This window comes from Ursus americanus, chromosome 3, assembly GCF_024610735.1.
Source record: "Ursus americanus isolate L20-20 chromosome 3, mUrsAme1.1.p, whole genome shotgun sequence".
NCBI lineage: Eukaryota > Metazoa > Chordata > Mammalia > Carnivora > Ursidae > Ursus > Ursus americanus.
Genome location: NC_142129.1, coordinates 86,837,177 through 86,850,921, shown reverse-complemented (window position 1 = coordinate 86,850,921; position 13,745 = coordinate 86,837,177). Strand labels below are relative to the sequence as shown.

General features: G+C 38.1%; 1 protein-coding gene across 3 annotated transcripts in view; it reads right to left on the bottom strand.

Moving 5' to 3' along the window:
* BCAP29 (B cell receptor associated protein 29) overlaps window positions 1-13,745 on the bottom strand; it is a 65,214-nt gene that overhangs the window by 16,578 nt on the left and 34,891 nt on the right. Inside the window, exons 7-8 of one of the 3 annotated variants that reach the window (XM_087861188.1) lie at window positions 5,928-6,028; window positions 394-537 (exon numbers count right to left, since the gene is read on the bottom strand). In XM_087861188.1, coding sequence (XP_087717314.1) covers window positions 469-537; window positions 5,928-6,028 — 170 coding nt within the window. In that variant the 3' untranslated portion in view covers window positions 394-468. Of the gene's footprint in view, window positions 1-393; window positions 538-5,927; window positions 6,029-13,745 lie in introns of those variants that run through there. The other 2 variants (XM_087861187.1, XM_045793465.2) reach the window with 2 other exon arrangements.

Here is a 13,745-nt window from a genome sequence, read left to right as displayed (position 1 = left end):
ATGAGAATAATCAAATGTGAAAACATGGATTGAGAAAGTCTCAAACTTAAACTACAAAGTTTGTGGGTTTTATTTAAAAAAAAAGTCTAAAGGGGAAAAACAACACTCTTGATAAGTTCATTTATTTCTCTGCCTTAATCTACTTTGCTTTTGTTTCACGGGTTATACCAGGAAAACAAAATTTCTCAAATTCCCCTCTTACAAACCCAATTAAGATTTTTGGCAAGGAAAGAATGAAGGGACCCAAAAACCCCGGATGAGATGGCCTTTTTTTGTGTTTGTTCTTCAGATATTTGCCAATAGAACTGACTTCTCAGATTATACTCTTTGCTGATCACAAGATGACTATATAATTTAAAACTGGAGGAAAATGCGGGGCACCTGGGTGGCTCAGTTGTTAAGCGTCTGCCTTCAGCTCAGGGTGTGATCCTGGCGTTATGGGATCGAGCCCCACATCAGGCTCCTCCACTATGAGCCTGCTTCTTCCTCTCCCACTCCCCCTGCTTGTGTTCCTTCTCTCGCTGGCTGTCTCTCTCTCTGTCAAATAAATAAATAAAATCTTTAAAAAAAAAAAAAACTGGAGGAAAATGGGATAGAAATGAACCTTAAGAGATCATTTGCACTTAAGAAAGGAAAAGTCTACACTGAGGGGAAAAAAAAACCAACCTCATAAAATGGCGTTGAAGTGTTACTGCTTGCACACTAGAGATTCACCAAGCCCTTGCTCAGGCTGAGCAGTAATGCCTTCGGAGCAACTTTAACAATGTTAACATTAACCAACCAAGTTAGAAGACAGGATTAGAGGAGGTATTTTGAACGATAAGTTACCACTTTCACATGTTTGTATCTTGCCACTTTAGGTAAACATCACAGCTCTGCCTACTGAATGGGAGGATATTTGCAAATGATATATCTGACAAGGGGTTGGTTAGTACCCAAAATACATAAAGAACTTATGCAACTCAACACCAAAAAACTCAAATAATCAGATTAAAAATGGGCAGAGGACCAAAATAGACATTTTACCAAAGAAGACCTATAAATGGCCAACAGACACATGAAAAGATGCTTAACATCACATTGTTGAAAATGCAAATCAAAATCACAATGAGGTATCACCATACGCCTGTCAGAATGACTAGTATCAAAAACACAAGAAATATTAGTGTTGACAAGGAAGTGAAGAAAAAAGAAACCTCATGCACTGTTGGTAGGAATGTAAACTGATGCAGGCACTGTGAAAACAGTATGGAGGTTCCTCAAAAAATTAAAAATAGAATTACCATACGATCCAGTAATTCCACTACTGGGTATTAATCCAAAGAATAAAAAACACTAATTCAAAAAGATATATGCACTCCTCTGTTCATTGCAGCATTATTTACAATAGCCAAGCTATGTAAACAACCCACATGTCCATCCACAGAGAAGCAGATAAAGAAGATGTCGTGTATGTGTATGTACGTACATAATGGAATATTACTCAGCCACAAAAAAAGAATGAAATCTTGCCATTTGCAACAACATGAATGGAGCTAGAGTAAAATGCTAAGCAAAAGAAGTCAGACAGGGAAAGACGAATACCGTACGATTTCAATTGTATGTGGAATTTGAGAAACAAAACAAATGCACAACGTAAAAAAAGAGACAAAAAAAATAGACTCTTAAATACAGAGAACAAACTGGTGGTTGCCAGAGGGGAGGTGGGTGGGGGGGATGGGTGAAACAGGTGATGGCACTTAAGAGTACACTTGTGGGGGCGCCTGGGGGGCTCAGTTGTTAAGCCTCTGCCTTCGGCTCAGGGCATGATCTCGGAGTCCTGGGATCGAGCCCCGCATCAGGCTCCTCCACTGGGAGCCTGCTTCTTCCTCTCCCACTCCCCCTGCTTGTGTTCCCTCTCTCGCTGGCTGTCTCTCTCTCCATCAAATAAATAAATAAAATCTTAAAAAAAAAAAAGAGTACACTTGTGATGAGCACTGAGAAATGTAGAGAATTACTAAATCATTGTATTGTATATGAGACTAATATAATATTGTATGTTAATTATAGTTCAATTAAAAAAAGGAAATAATCTTGTAATTATCCATAATAAAAGTGGATATGAAGATTAAAAAAAAAATTAAGCTTTAATGGAGCTGTTATTCCGGATAAGTCCCTTAAGTGAAGGGTGATTTTCCAAAATGAAATTTGAAAAGTGGCAAGTCCTGATGGGTTTGTGCTGCCCATAATCCTCAGTTAGTTTTGCTTTTTCTTTTCCAGAAGAGAGCCAGGGCAAACAAGGAAAGGCAAAGACTCTAGCTTGAAGGGATTGTTCTCTAATATTTATTTAGTGCTTATAACAGGGAGGGGAGCAGATGGGGAAATCCAAACGGATTTTAAAAATGCAAAGTGGGATTCATTTATGGTAAGGAAACCAGCTTTTCCCTCTTTCACCTTTATTTCCTTAATATTTTAATGGTCATTTCATGGTTATTTTAAGTAAATCGACTATGAAAAACTGAGAAAGCTAAGTTTCCCAAGGAACTTTAAAGATTAAATTCAACTATTAAGGTTGGTTTGACAACAGAAGTAAAATTCATGAAAGGCAAGTTGATACAGCTTTTACTATAGATGGTCTACAGCAATTTTTCTGCTTCTCAAGTAGAGTTCAGAAGGTGAATATCAAAGTGTATGGGTTGCTTTTAAGAAAATGGTAGTCATTTAATGACACTTAAATCTCAGAATCTTCTATAAGGTCTCACACTGGACAATGGAGGGTGAGCAGGGAAAAAATGTGTCCAATCAAAAAATAACTACTATCATCTTATGGGGATATAGAGCTTTTCTTGTTTAAAAATATTTAACATACCTTCTTGTACGTACAGGATCTGGTTTAATGCTCACAAGGTATTATAATCCTCACTGAAGTAATGAAGAAGCCAAGGTGCATGGATATCAAATCATCCACCTGAGGTTTACAGAACTGGCAAACTATGGAGCGGAGAGGTCTTTTTTTTCCCCAAACAGACATTTATTAAGGGAAATTGGTTTAACAGGTGATGAAAGAGTAGACACATGGGGCAGTGTGGCAAGACACCTCAGTGATTAGCACAGAACCACCACCACTCTTTGGGCTGGAGTGACAAGGGAGGAGATAGTGTTATGGACCCCAGGAGCTAGGGCCACCATGTGGACCCCCAGTGGGTACCGGGACCATGGAAAGAGATGGGGCTGCTGCTGCGATGCCACCTGAAACAGAGAGAGTGGGAAAAATCCCTGGTTTTGTCCCTCTTGCCTTCAGTCTCCTACTGGTGCCTCCCAGTGCTGAACCTCCCCAGAAGAGAGCAAGGGGGCTTGGGAAATGCAGCTCTCCAAAATAAACTAGAGCAGAAGTAGGAAGACAATGGATCCAAGAACACAGTCCAATGACCAGAACAGGCTAAACAGTGGAGTTCTTAATGGTGGGAAAACTGGAGAAAAATGTCCTGATTTTGAATCCAGCTTTGAATCCTACCAGTTTCTAGTTCAGTGACTTTAGGTACATTATATAACACCTCTGGGTCTTGTTTTCCTCATTCACAAAATACGGTATTACAATATTTTAATTTAGTGGGCTGTGATGAGAATAAACAGAGTAACATATATGAAGCCATTAACTAAGTGCTTGGTCCAGGGCACATCTTCAATAAATGTCACCCATTATATATTTCAAAAATAAAAGAAGAAAGTAGATCAAGGCCTTAAATGCACTAGTGAACAAGGCCCAATTCTCAGCATGGCACTTGGCAACTCTGGGATGGGTCATTTTTCAAAGAAATAGGTATAACAACTACTTTCTGGGGAAGGAATTACTCCAAAAAACTTTTTAACATCTGTTATGAAGAATGCATAAGCTCCAAACAGAAAGGGTTTTTGGGAAGGGAAAGAAAATGGGTTGAGGGAATCTCACTGTCACATATACTCCTCAGGGATTAAGAGATCATTAACTGTTACCACAAGGGGGACATTCAGTGATGGTCATTGGCCATAAGAAAATGAGGGAATATTCTTGCTTCTTTTTTCTCCATTCAGGGATCTAAACATTGCTGACCTCCTGGCAAAGTCCACACTTGGATACTCATCCTTTTGAGTACACCCTGACCTCACAAATGGAAGGGAGAAAAAGTTGTATTTCTAGGCCAAAGGCTTCTGACGTGTTCCTTCACTTTCCATGGTGGATCCTGAAGGATGCCCTGGAATAATTCTCTCATCAGGCCATGGTGAAGTCAGCAATTTCAGTACCTGTGTTTTAGAGATGGAGAAAGGACGGTCTTGCTGAACATCTAACCATCTACTCTAGAACATGTGAACTGAGCTCTTGGTATCCTAGGTTTGAAGCACACAGGGTATCTACTCTTCTCTGGATTGTCCTGTTGTCAAAGTAGGTTAGTTAAATTAAACATGCAACTCAGCTAGGAATACCAGATTACAAATGTGTTTTGGATTGCTTCTTGACTCTAAATCATGGCTAAAGTGGCTGGATGAGAATAAGTCATTCTTCCAGCAAAACTTCTACAGAGGATTGTATGCTAATGATGACAATGATAAGTCTAATAGGTATTATTTCTTGAGTGTTTCCTATCAGCCAGGCACAACACTAAGTACCCTACACGTTCTATTTAATTCTACTGAAAACCCAGTGGGCCAGGTGTTAGTATTATTCTGATTTTACAGATGAAGAAAAGAGCTGCAGAGGGGTAACATAAACTCGGGATCATAAAGTTAGTTAGTATGAGAGTTTGAGTCTGTCTGACTCCAAGGCCTGTCAGTATAGTACCTGCTTGCCTTTTGCCAGTGCCAGACCCTGGAGATATAATGACCGTTAAGACACAAGGAAATGAGTCCTGGGGCCAGGGCTTCTCCTATAGTGAAATAACTGTAGAGTTGTATTTATAAAAACCCCTGATTAAAAACCACAAGAACTGCCAAATTCTCAGGATAAACCCAAACTAAAAGCAGAAGAGCACAGGCTCTCCATCTCAGAAGGAACTGGGAGGGCCAGGGCTGCCTCTGGAATGGTCTTTCCCCCAAATTCTCCCCACATGTGGTCAAAGTGTGCCTGGGAAATCAATTCAGATTAGGGGCTGCCAAATCAAGAGGGAAGCGAGTCAAATTTATCACGGATGAATGCAGGGCACAGACTCTTGCTGGGCTGGCGGGGAAGAGAAAGAAAAGCTAGAGCCCTTGACTCCGTGACCTTAATAACAAAAAGGTTTTTTCCATTTCTGTCTTTAAATTCATGTTGGAGGCAAATCATGTATTTGAATGCCATAGGTTTTGACCCAAGATGTCTAAAACACTGGGACAGAAGTCGTGTGAGGTGGGACTTCAAATTTTGACCTTATTTTTTGGCATGACTAGAGCAAACGTTGCCAATGGCAAAAAGACATGTTTACAGAACCAGTCTGTTTTTCAGTGCTGTCACTTTTTTTTTTTTAAAAAGATTTTATTTATTTATTTGACAGAGATAGAGACAGCCAGCAAGAGAGGGAACACAAGCAGGGGGAGTGGGAGAGGAAGAAGCAGGCTCATAGCGGAGGAGCCTGATGTGGGGCTCGATCCCATAACGCCGGGATCACGCCCTGAGCCGAAGGCAGATGCTTAACCGCTGTGCCACCCAGGCGCCCCTCAGTGCTGTCACTTTTGTGGTTCAATTCTTTTGCTTAAAATTTCAATAAAACTAGAACGCTATAAGTTATCAAGTCAGTGATTCTCTGTGCTGTCTGTCTTGTATTTTCATGCAATGTCCTCATCTTCACCCTCTAGGTAAAAATCTGGTTTCCTTAATCATTTTTAAGAAGCCAGGACTGAGTGCATCCTCTTGATTTGGGAAGGGCAAATAACGCAAATAGATGACATAGTCATTATTATTTTAAAAACCTTAGGCCCACAAAGTAGAGGTCACCCACCTGAAGTTCTGTGTGTTCTTTAAGGAGTCGGTCGTATTCTTTTGAAAGTCGCTCTGATTGCATTCTCATTGTCATCACATCATTCTGTGCCTTAGAGAGGGCTAGAAAACATGGAATATAATTTCTAAATTTTTATTTTGAAATAATTTTAAATTTAGAGAAAAGTTGCAAGACTTAAATAGAAAACTCCTTTGTAGCTCTTGCTCAAATTCACCAACTGTTAAGATACGGTACATTTGTTACTGTATTTTCTCTCCACACACCCACAATTACGTTCTTGAACCATTTGAGAATAAGTTACAGACATTGTGCCCCTTTACTCTTTAATACTTGTGTATTTCCTAAGAACAAAGGTGTTCTCTAACATAACCATAGCATTATTAGCAAATGTAGGCAATTTAACATCAATACTTTTTATCTAATCTACCAATCATGTTCCAGTCTTGGCTACTGTCCCAATTATGTCCTATCATTTTTTTTGAGTCTAGATCCAGCCCTAGATCAAAGATTAGCATTAAGTTGTCATGTTTCTTTGGTTTCCTTTAAACTGGAATAGTTCCTCAGCCTTTCCCCTGCATTCCTCTCCCCTTTCGTAACACTGACATTTTAAAGAATACAGGTCATTTTTTTTTTAATGGAATGTTTTTCATTTTGGTTTTGTCTGATGTTTCCTCATGACTAAATTCAGGTTATGCATCCCACTTACATACAAATATGACATAGTGATGCTGAATGCCTGTCGAGGTATCACATACAATCAGAGGTCCATCTGTGTCTCACTGGTTTTTCCATTTTATACTTATTTTCTTCCTTATAACTAAGAAGTGGTATGTGGGAAGACAAGACTATGTAAGTATCTTGCTCCTTGTCAAAACTTTCCTCTTATAGTTAGCATGCACAGATAATTCTTGCCTAAACCAATCTTTATTATGATGGTTGCACAATGGTGATCTTCCAACTTCACCATTCCGTCCACATTTATCAGTCAGCATTCTTCTATAAATAAGGACCTTCCTATCTTAACCATGCATCCAACTATCTATTAATTCACATAGCATCAGTGTGAACTCATAGGTTCTTATTTTTTCAACAGTTTATAATTTATTATTACACTTAATTTCTCCCAGATACGGCTAGTGGGAACCCTGTCAAGCTGGCTCTTACATCTTCTATGTCCCAATCATTATTTTGAGTACTCTACTTTCTGGCATAAGATGTTCCAGGCTCATCCTAGCCCTTCGCTGATTCATCTTGGACTCAAGCAATATAGTACAGAATTTATTAGAAGGGTATGCTTTTGAAAAAATTGAAGGAGAAAAAAAAATTTTATCATTCTCACCAAGGGATGGTCCTTCAAACCAAAGATAATCACTTTCTTATACAAAGTTGAAAAGTATAGGAGCGTGTGACACTTAAAAGCTTTACCTCAATATGATACACAAAAATCGCTCTATGTTAGTCTCTGTCTACCAGGGAGTTACTGTCTAAGACAGCAGATTAGACAGAAGTTTAAAAAATATATGTATAAATCATAAGCATTTAAGTCAGCACATTATGGAGAAGCTAGTGACCAAATGTATAGAAAGGAAGATCAGCACAAGATGAACTGGAAAAATTCTGGGAATCCTGAACTAACTCTACATATAATTCTGCATATGTAGTCTTTAAAAGTTCTGCATTTGTAAATCTTTTAGGGTAGAAGTTTTAGTAAAAGAAAGTGAAATTTATAAATTAAGAGTCACTTTTTAGGCACAATGGATTGAAATTATAGGCTCTATTTATAAACAATCTGGTTACCTTTCCTCCTGAAAAGCCACCATATGGGCATTTTTATATATAAGTATATAAGTCACTTTCAACTAAAGTGGCTTTTGTATCAGCACTTTCTAGACAATGTTGTCAAAGTAAAATTCCCTTATTGTAGAACATTTACTGGACGATGCAGGTGTAGAACATCTGTGCTATGTGACATGGCAGCCACCAGCCAAAAGCAGCTATTAAGCACTTGAAGTGTGGTTAGTGTAACTGAAGAACTGAATTTTACATTATACTTAATTTAATTTTTAAGCAATTTTTTAAATTTACTTATTTGTAGAGTGCAAAGGGGGCAGAGGGAAAGGGAGAGAGAGAGAATCTCAAGCAAAATTCCTGTTGAGTGCAGAGCCTATTGAGGAACTTGATCTCAGAACCCTGAGATCATGACCTGATTTGAAATTAAGAGTTGGATGCTTAACCGAATGAGTACCAAGGTGCCCCAATTATACTTAATTATAATTAAATTTTGATTTAAATAGCCATGTGTAGCTAGTGGGTAGCCCTACTGGATAGCTCTACGCTATGATTTCCTCCATTACTTTTATAAATCTGTAACTCTAAGGTAGGTATTAAAGGCTAACTTTAACAAATTTAATGTGCCACTTGGTATAGGTTAGATACGGAAGAGAGATTTTTGACAGTGGTTAGATTTCACTGGAAGCACAGCCACAACATGAAGATTTATGTCAGTCTTCGGTTTGTTTGATCTGTAAGGCACTTCCTAGATCCTACTTGAAAATATGAAACACAGTATTAACTTCAAAACCTTACCAAAAATGTTTAAAAGCCTGGATTTCTGGTACGTATAAAGCAAAGAAGATTCTACCACTTAATAATGTCTGACTATCCTACAATGGTGGTCCAAGATGGGTCCAAGAGGGTCCTGCCAGAAAGGAAGATCCTGAGCTTACCTCCTCTCATGGACAACAAATCTATAACCACATGTGGAATAACTCCCTCTGAAGGAAACCTAGAAACTAGACAAAAAGACCCTCTACAACAAGGGACAGCGCTGAGATGGGTAGAAGAAGCAGAGATATAGTCTCACTACAGAAAAAAGCCACATTCTAGAAGTGACATTCTATGATACACAGGGATCTCAAGGGTAATGAACTTTTCCCTAAAGAGTAAGAGATTTGAACTCCACAATAGGTATGCAAACCCTCAGATCATGCACAGAAGAGATAAGCCTCCAAAATACCTGGCTTTGAAAACCAATAGGGAATATGTCCAGGGAAACTAGAAATGCAGGGGGAAAAATCCCTCTTAAAGAGCTTACATGCAGACTTGCTTGAACCAGAAATAAGCACAAAAATACCAGATCAAAATTGTATGGACTATAGGTGAAGGAGATCCACTTACTAATCTTGAAGTGTGTGCTGGAGGAACAGGAGGTAGCTGGTCCTCTCCTTGGGACTTAGACACTTGCGGCAGCCATTTCTGCTATCTTGTTCTGCCATGCTGATTGTGGCACTGGCAGACACCATTTTGGAATCCTCCCTGTAGACTGTTAATGCCAGGGGGTACCTACTGCTGGTGTCTTGGTCAGTTCTGCTCACTAGCACATCTGCAGTAGTCAAGGTCAGGTATGCAGCCAGCTGGGCTGGGAGCCAGACCCACCTACCAATGTGCCCATGGCAGTACTGCCCCCGTCACATCAGGAGGGTACACACAGCCCACACAGGGGACACCCCAAGAGCACCTGGTTCTGGTGACCAGAGGAGACTGTATCTCTGGGCCCCACAGGACATCTCCTACATAAGGCCACTCCTTCAAGACTGAAAAATGTATGTTGTGATGGACAAAGGGTGTTGTATGTAACTGCTGAATCACTGGATTCTAAACCTGAAATTAATATTGCACTGTATGTTAACTAACTAGAATTTAAGTAAAAACTTCAAAAAGAAAAAGGAAAAAAAAGACTGGGAAAGGTAGCTGAACTACCTAATACTTAAAAACGAGTACAGAGTTAAGCCAAATGAGACGACAGAGAAATGTGTTCCAAATAAAAGAGCAAGACAAAACCTCAGAAAAAGAACTAAATGAATGGCAATTAAGCAATCAACCTGATAAACAGTTCAAAGTAATGGTCATAAAGATGCTTATCAAACTCTGGAGAAGACTAGATGAATACAAAATGAGAATTTCGACAAAGAGAAAATATAAGAAAGTACCAATCAGAGCTGAAGAATACTATAACAGAAATAAAAAAAATACACTAGAGGGGATAAACAGAAGATGTGATAATAAGAGGAACAGATTAGTGATCTGGGTAATGAAAACCACTCAAACTGGGGTGCCTGGGTGGCTTAGTCAGTTAAGCATCTGACTCTTAACTTCGGCTCAGTTCATGATCTCAGGGTTGTGAGACTGAGCCCTGCACTGGGCTCTGCACAGGGCGTGGAGCCTGCGTGAGATTCTCTCTCTCCTCTCTCTCAACCCCTAGTTGCCGTCCGTTCTCTCTCTCGCAAAAAAAACAAAACAAAACAAAATAAGAAGCAAACAAACAAAAAACCCCAAATGGAACAGAAAAAGAAAGAAGAAAACAAATAATAAGAAAAAGAAAACAAAAAAGGAAAAATGAGGCCCGTTTAAGGGACTACTGGGACAACATCAAGTACTAACATTCACACTATAGAGGTCCCAGAAGAAGAGAAAGGGACATAACACTTATTTAAATCATAGCTGAAACATTCCCTAAGCTGAGGGCCTTCCCAGGTCTAAAAAGCACAGCTCCCAAACAAGAGGAACTCAAAAGAGATCTACACCAAGACACATTATAATTAAAATGACAAAAACTAAAGGTAAAGAATCTTAAAAGTAGCAAGAGAAAAGCAATTAATTGCATATAAGCGGAGCCCCATAAGGCAATGAGCTGATTTTTCAGCAAAACTTTACAGACTAGCAGAAAGTGGCATGATATATTCACAGTGCTGAAATGAAAAAACGAACAAGAATACTCTAACTGGCAATGTTATCATTCAGAATTGGAGGGGAAATAAAAAGTTTCCTAGCCAAATAAAAGTTACAGGAGTCACCACTACTAAACCAGCTTTACAAAAAATATTAAAAGGATTTCTTTAAGAGGAAAAGAAAAGGCCATAACTAGAACTAAGAAAATATATGAAAGAAAAAAGTCTCACTGGTAAAGGTAAACATAGAGTGAAGGTAGTAGATCAACTACTTACAAAGCTAGTATGAAGGTTAAAAGACAACAGTAGTAAATATAACTACAATAATTAAATATACACAGAATAAAAGGATGTAAAACATGATGTCAAAAACATAAAATATTGGGGGTGGGGAGCGTAAAAATGTCGTGTTTTTAGAATTTGTTCAAGCTTACGTGATCATCAATTTAAGATAAACCGCTATGTACACAGGTTATATACGAATCTCACAGTAACTGCAAATCAAAAACCTGTATTAGATACACAAAAAATAAAGAGAAAGGAACCCAAACATAACACTAAAAAAAGTTATCACGTCACAGGAGAAAAGAGCAAGAAGAAAGGAACAAAGAACTACAAAACCATTAAAAAATTTAAAAACTGGCGGTAAGTACATATGCATCAATAATTACTTTAAATGTAAATGAACTAAATACTCCAATCAAGACATAGGTGGCTGAACGGATTAAAAAACAAGACTCATCTATATGTTGCCTACAAGCGACTCACTTCACATCTAAACACACACACAGACTGAAAGTAACAGGATGGGAAAATGTATTCCATGCAAATGGAAATGAAAAGAAAGCTGGGGTAGCAATACTTTTATCAGACAAAATAGACTCTTTTTTATTTTATTATTATGCTTTTTTTTATTTAGAGAAAGACAGCACAAAAGCCGGGGCAGGGGGGAGGGAGGGCCAGAGGGAGAGGGAGGGAATTTTACGTAGACTCTTCACTGAGTACAGAGCCTGACATGGGGCTCCATCTCACGACCCCAAGACCATGACCTGAGCTGAAATCAAGAGTAGGAAGCTTAGCCAACTGAGCCACCCAGGCACCACTAGACAAGATGGACTTTAAAACAAAGGCTGTAAAAAGTCAAAAAAGGGTATCAAATAAAGGAATCAATTGAATAAGAAGTTGTAACACTTTTAAATATTTATGCACCTAACATAGGAGCACCTAAGCAAATGTTAACAGATGCAAAGGGAGAAACTGACAATAATACACAATTAGTAGAAGACTTTAACCACCACTTACAGCAATGGATAGATCACCCAGACAGAAAATTAATAAGGAAATATTGGTCTTAAATGACACATTAGATCAGATCAACTTAGTAAATACAGAGCATTCCATCCAAAACCAGCAGAATACACATTCTTTTCAAGTATACATGGAACGTTCTCCAGGACAGATTACATGTTAGACCACAAAAGAAGGCTCAATAAAAATTTTTAAAAGATTTTATTTATTTGGGAGAGAGAGAGAGAAAGAGAGAGTGAGCAAACACGAGTTGGGGGGCAGGGAGAGCAAAGGGAGAGGGAGAAGCAGACTCCCTGCTGAGCAGGAAGCCTGACTCAGAAGGAAGTCTGACTCAGGGCTCGATCCCAGGACTCAGGGACCATGACCTGAGCTAAAAGCAGATGTTTAACCAACTGACTCATCCAGGTGCCCCAGAAGTCTCAATAAATTTAAGACAACTGAAATCATATCAAGAATCTTTTCTGACCACAACGGTATAAAAGTAGAAACACATTACAAGAAAAAAAACTGGAAAAGGCACAAATACATGAAGGCTAAATAACATGCTACTAAACAACCAACAGGTCAATGAAGAAATCAAAAAGGAAATAAAAAAAATACTTGTGAGAAATGAAAAGGGAAATATAACATTCCAAAATCTATAGGACACAGCAAAAGCAATTCTAAGAGGGAAGTTTATAGTGATACAGACCTCCCTGAAGAAAAAAACAAGAAAAAATTAAGGGAACTAAAAAAAAAAAAAAAAAAAAAAAAAAAGAACAAACTTAGTCCAAAGCTAGTAGAAGGAAAAAATAAAGATCAAGTGCAGTTAGTGAAAGAGAGACTAAATAAATGATAGAAAAGATCCATGAAACTAAGAGCTGGTTCTTTGAACAGATAAACAGAACTGATAAACCTTTACCCAGACTTATCAAGAAAAAATAAGACTCAAATAAAACCAGCAGTGAAAGAGGAGAAGGTATAAACAACACTACAGAAATACAGAGGATTATAAAAGACTACCATGAAAAATTATATGCCAACAAATTGGCCAACCTAAAAGAAATGGATAAATTCCTATAAACATATAATCTTCCATGACTGAATCAGAAAGAAATAGAAAATCTGAAAAAAACAGAAACAGCATATCTGAATAGACCAAGTATTGGTAATAAAATTATAGTAATAAAACTCCCAACAAACTAAAATACAGGACCAGACAGCTTCACAGGTGAATTCTATAAAATATTCAAAGAAGAGTTAATACCTATCCTTCTCAAACTATTGGAAAAAAAAAAAAAGAGGATTAAAAACGTCCAAATTCATCCAATGAGGCTAGCACTACTCTAATAGCAAAACCAAAGACACCATAAAAAAAAAAGAAAATTGGAGGCCAATATTCCTAATAAGTATATATGGAAAAATCCTCACCAAAATATTAGCATATCGAATTCAACGCTACTTTAAGTGATCATAAACCATGATCAAGTAGGATTTATTCTAGGGATGCAAGGATGGTTCAATACCTGAAATCAATCAATGTGATATACCACATTAACAAAATGAAGGATAAAAATCATATGATCATCTCAATAGATGGAGAAAAAGCAATTGACAAAATTCAACATCCATTTAGGATAAAACCCTCAACAAAGTGGATACAAAGAGAATGCATCTCAACATAATAAAGGTCATATATGACAAACCCAGAGCTAACATCACACTCAACAGTGAAAAGCTGAAAGCTTTCCTTCTAAGACCAGGAGCATGACAAGGATGCCTTTTCTCACTACCTTTATTCAAC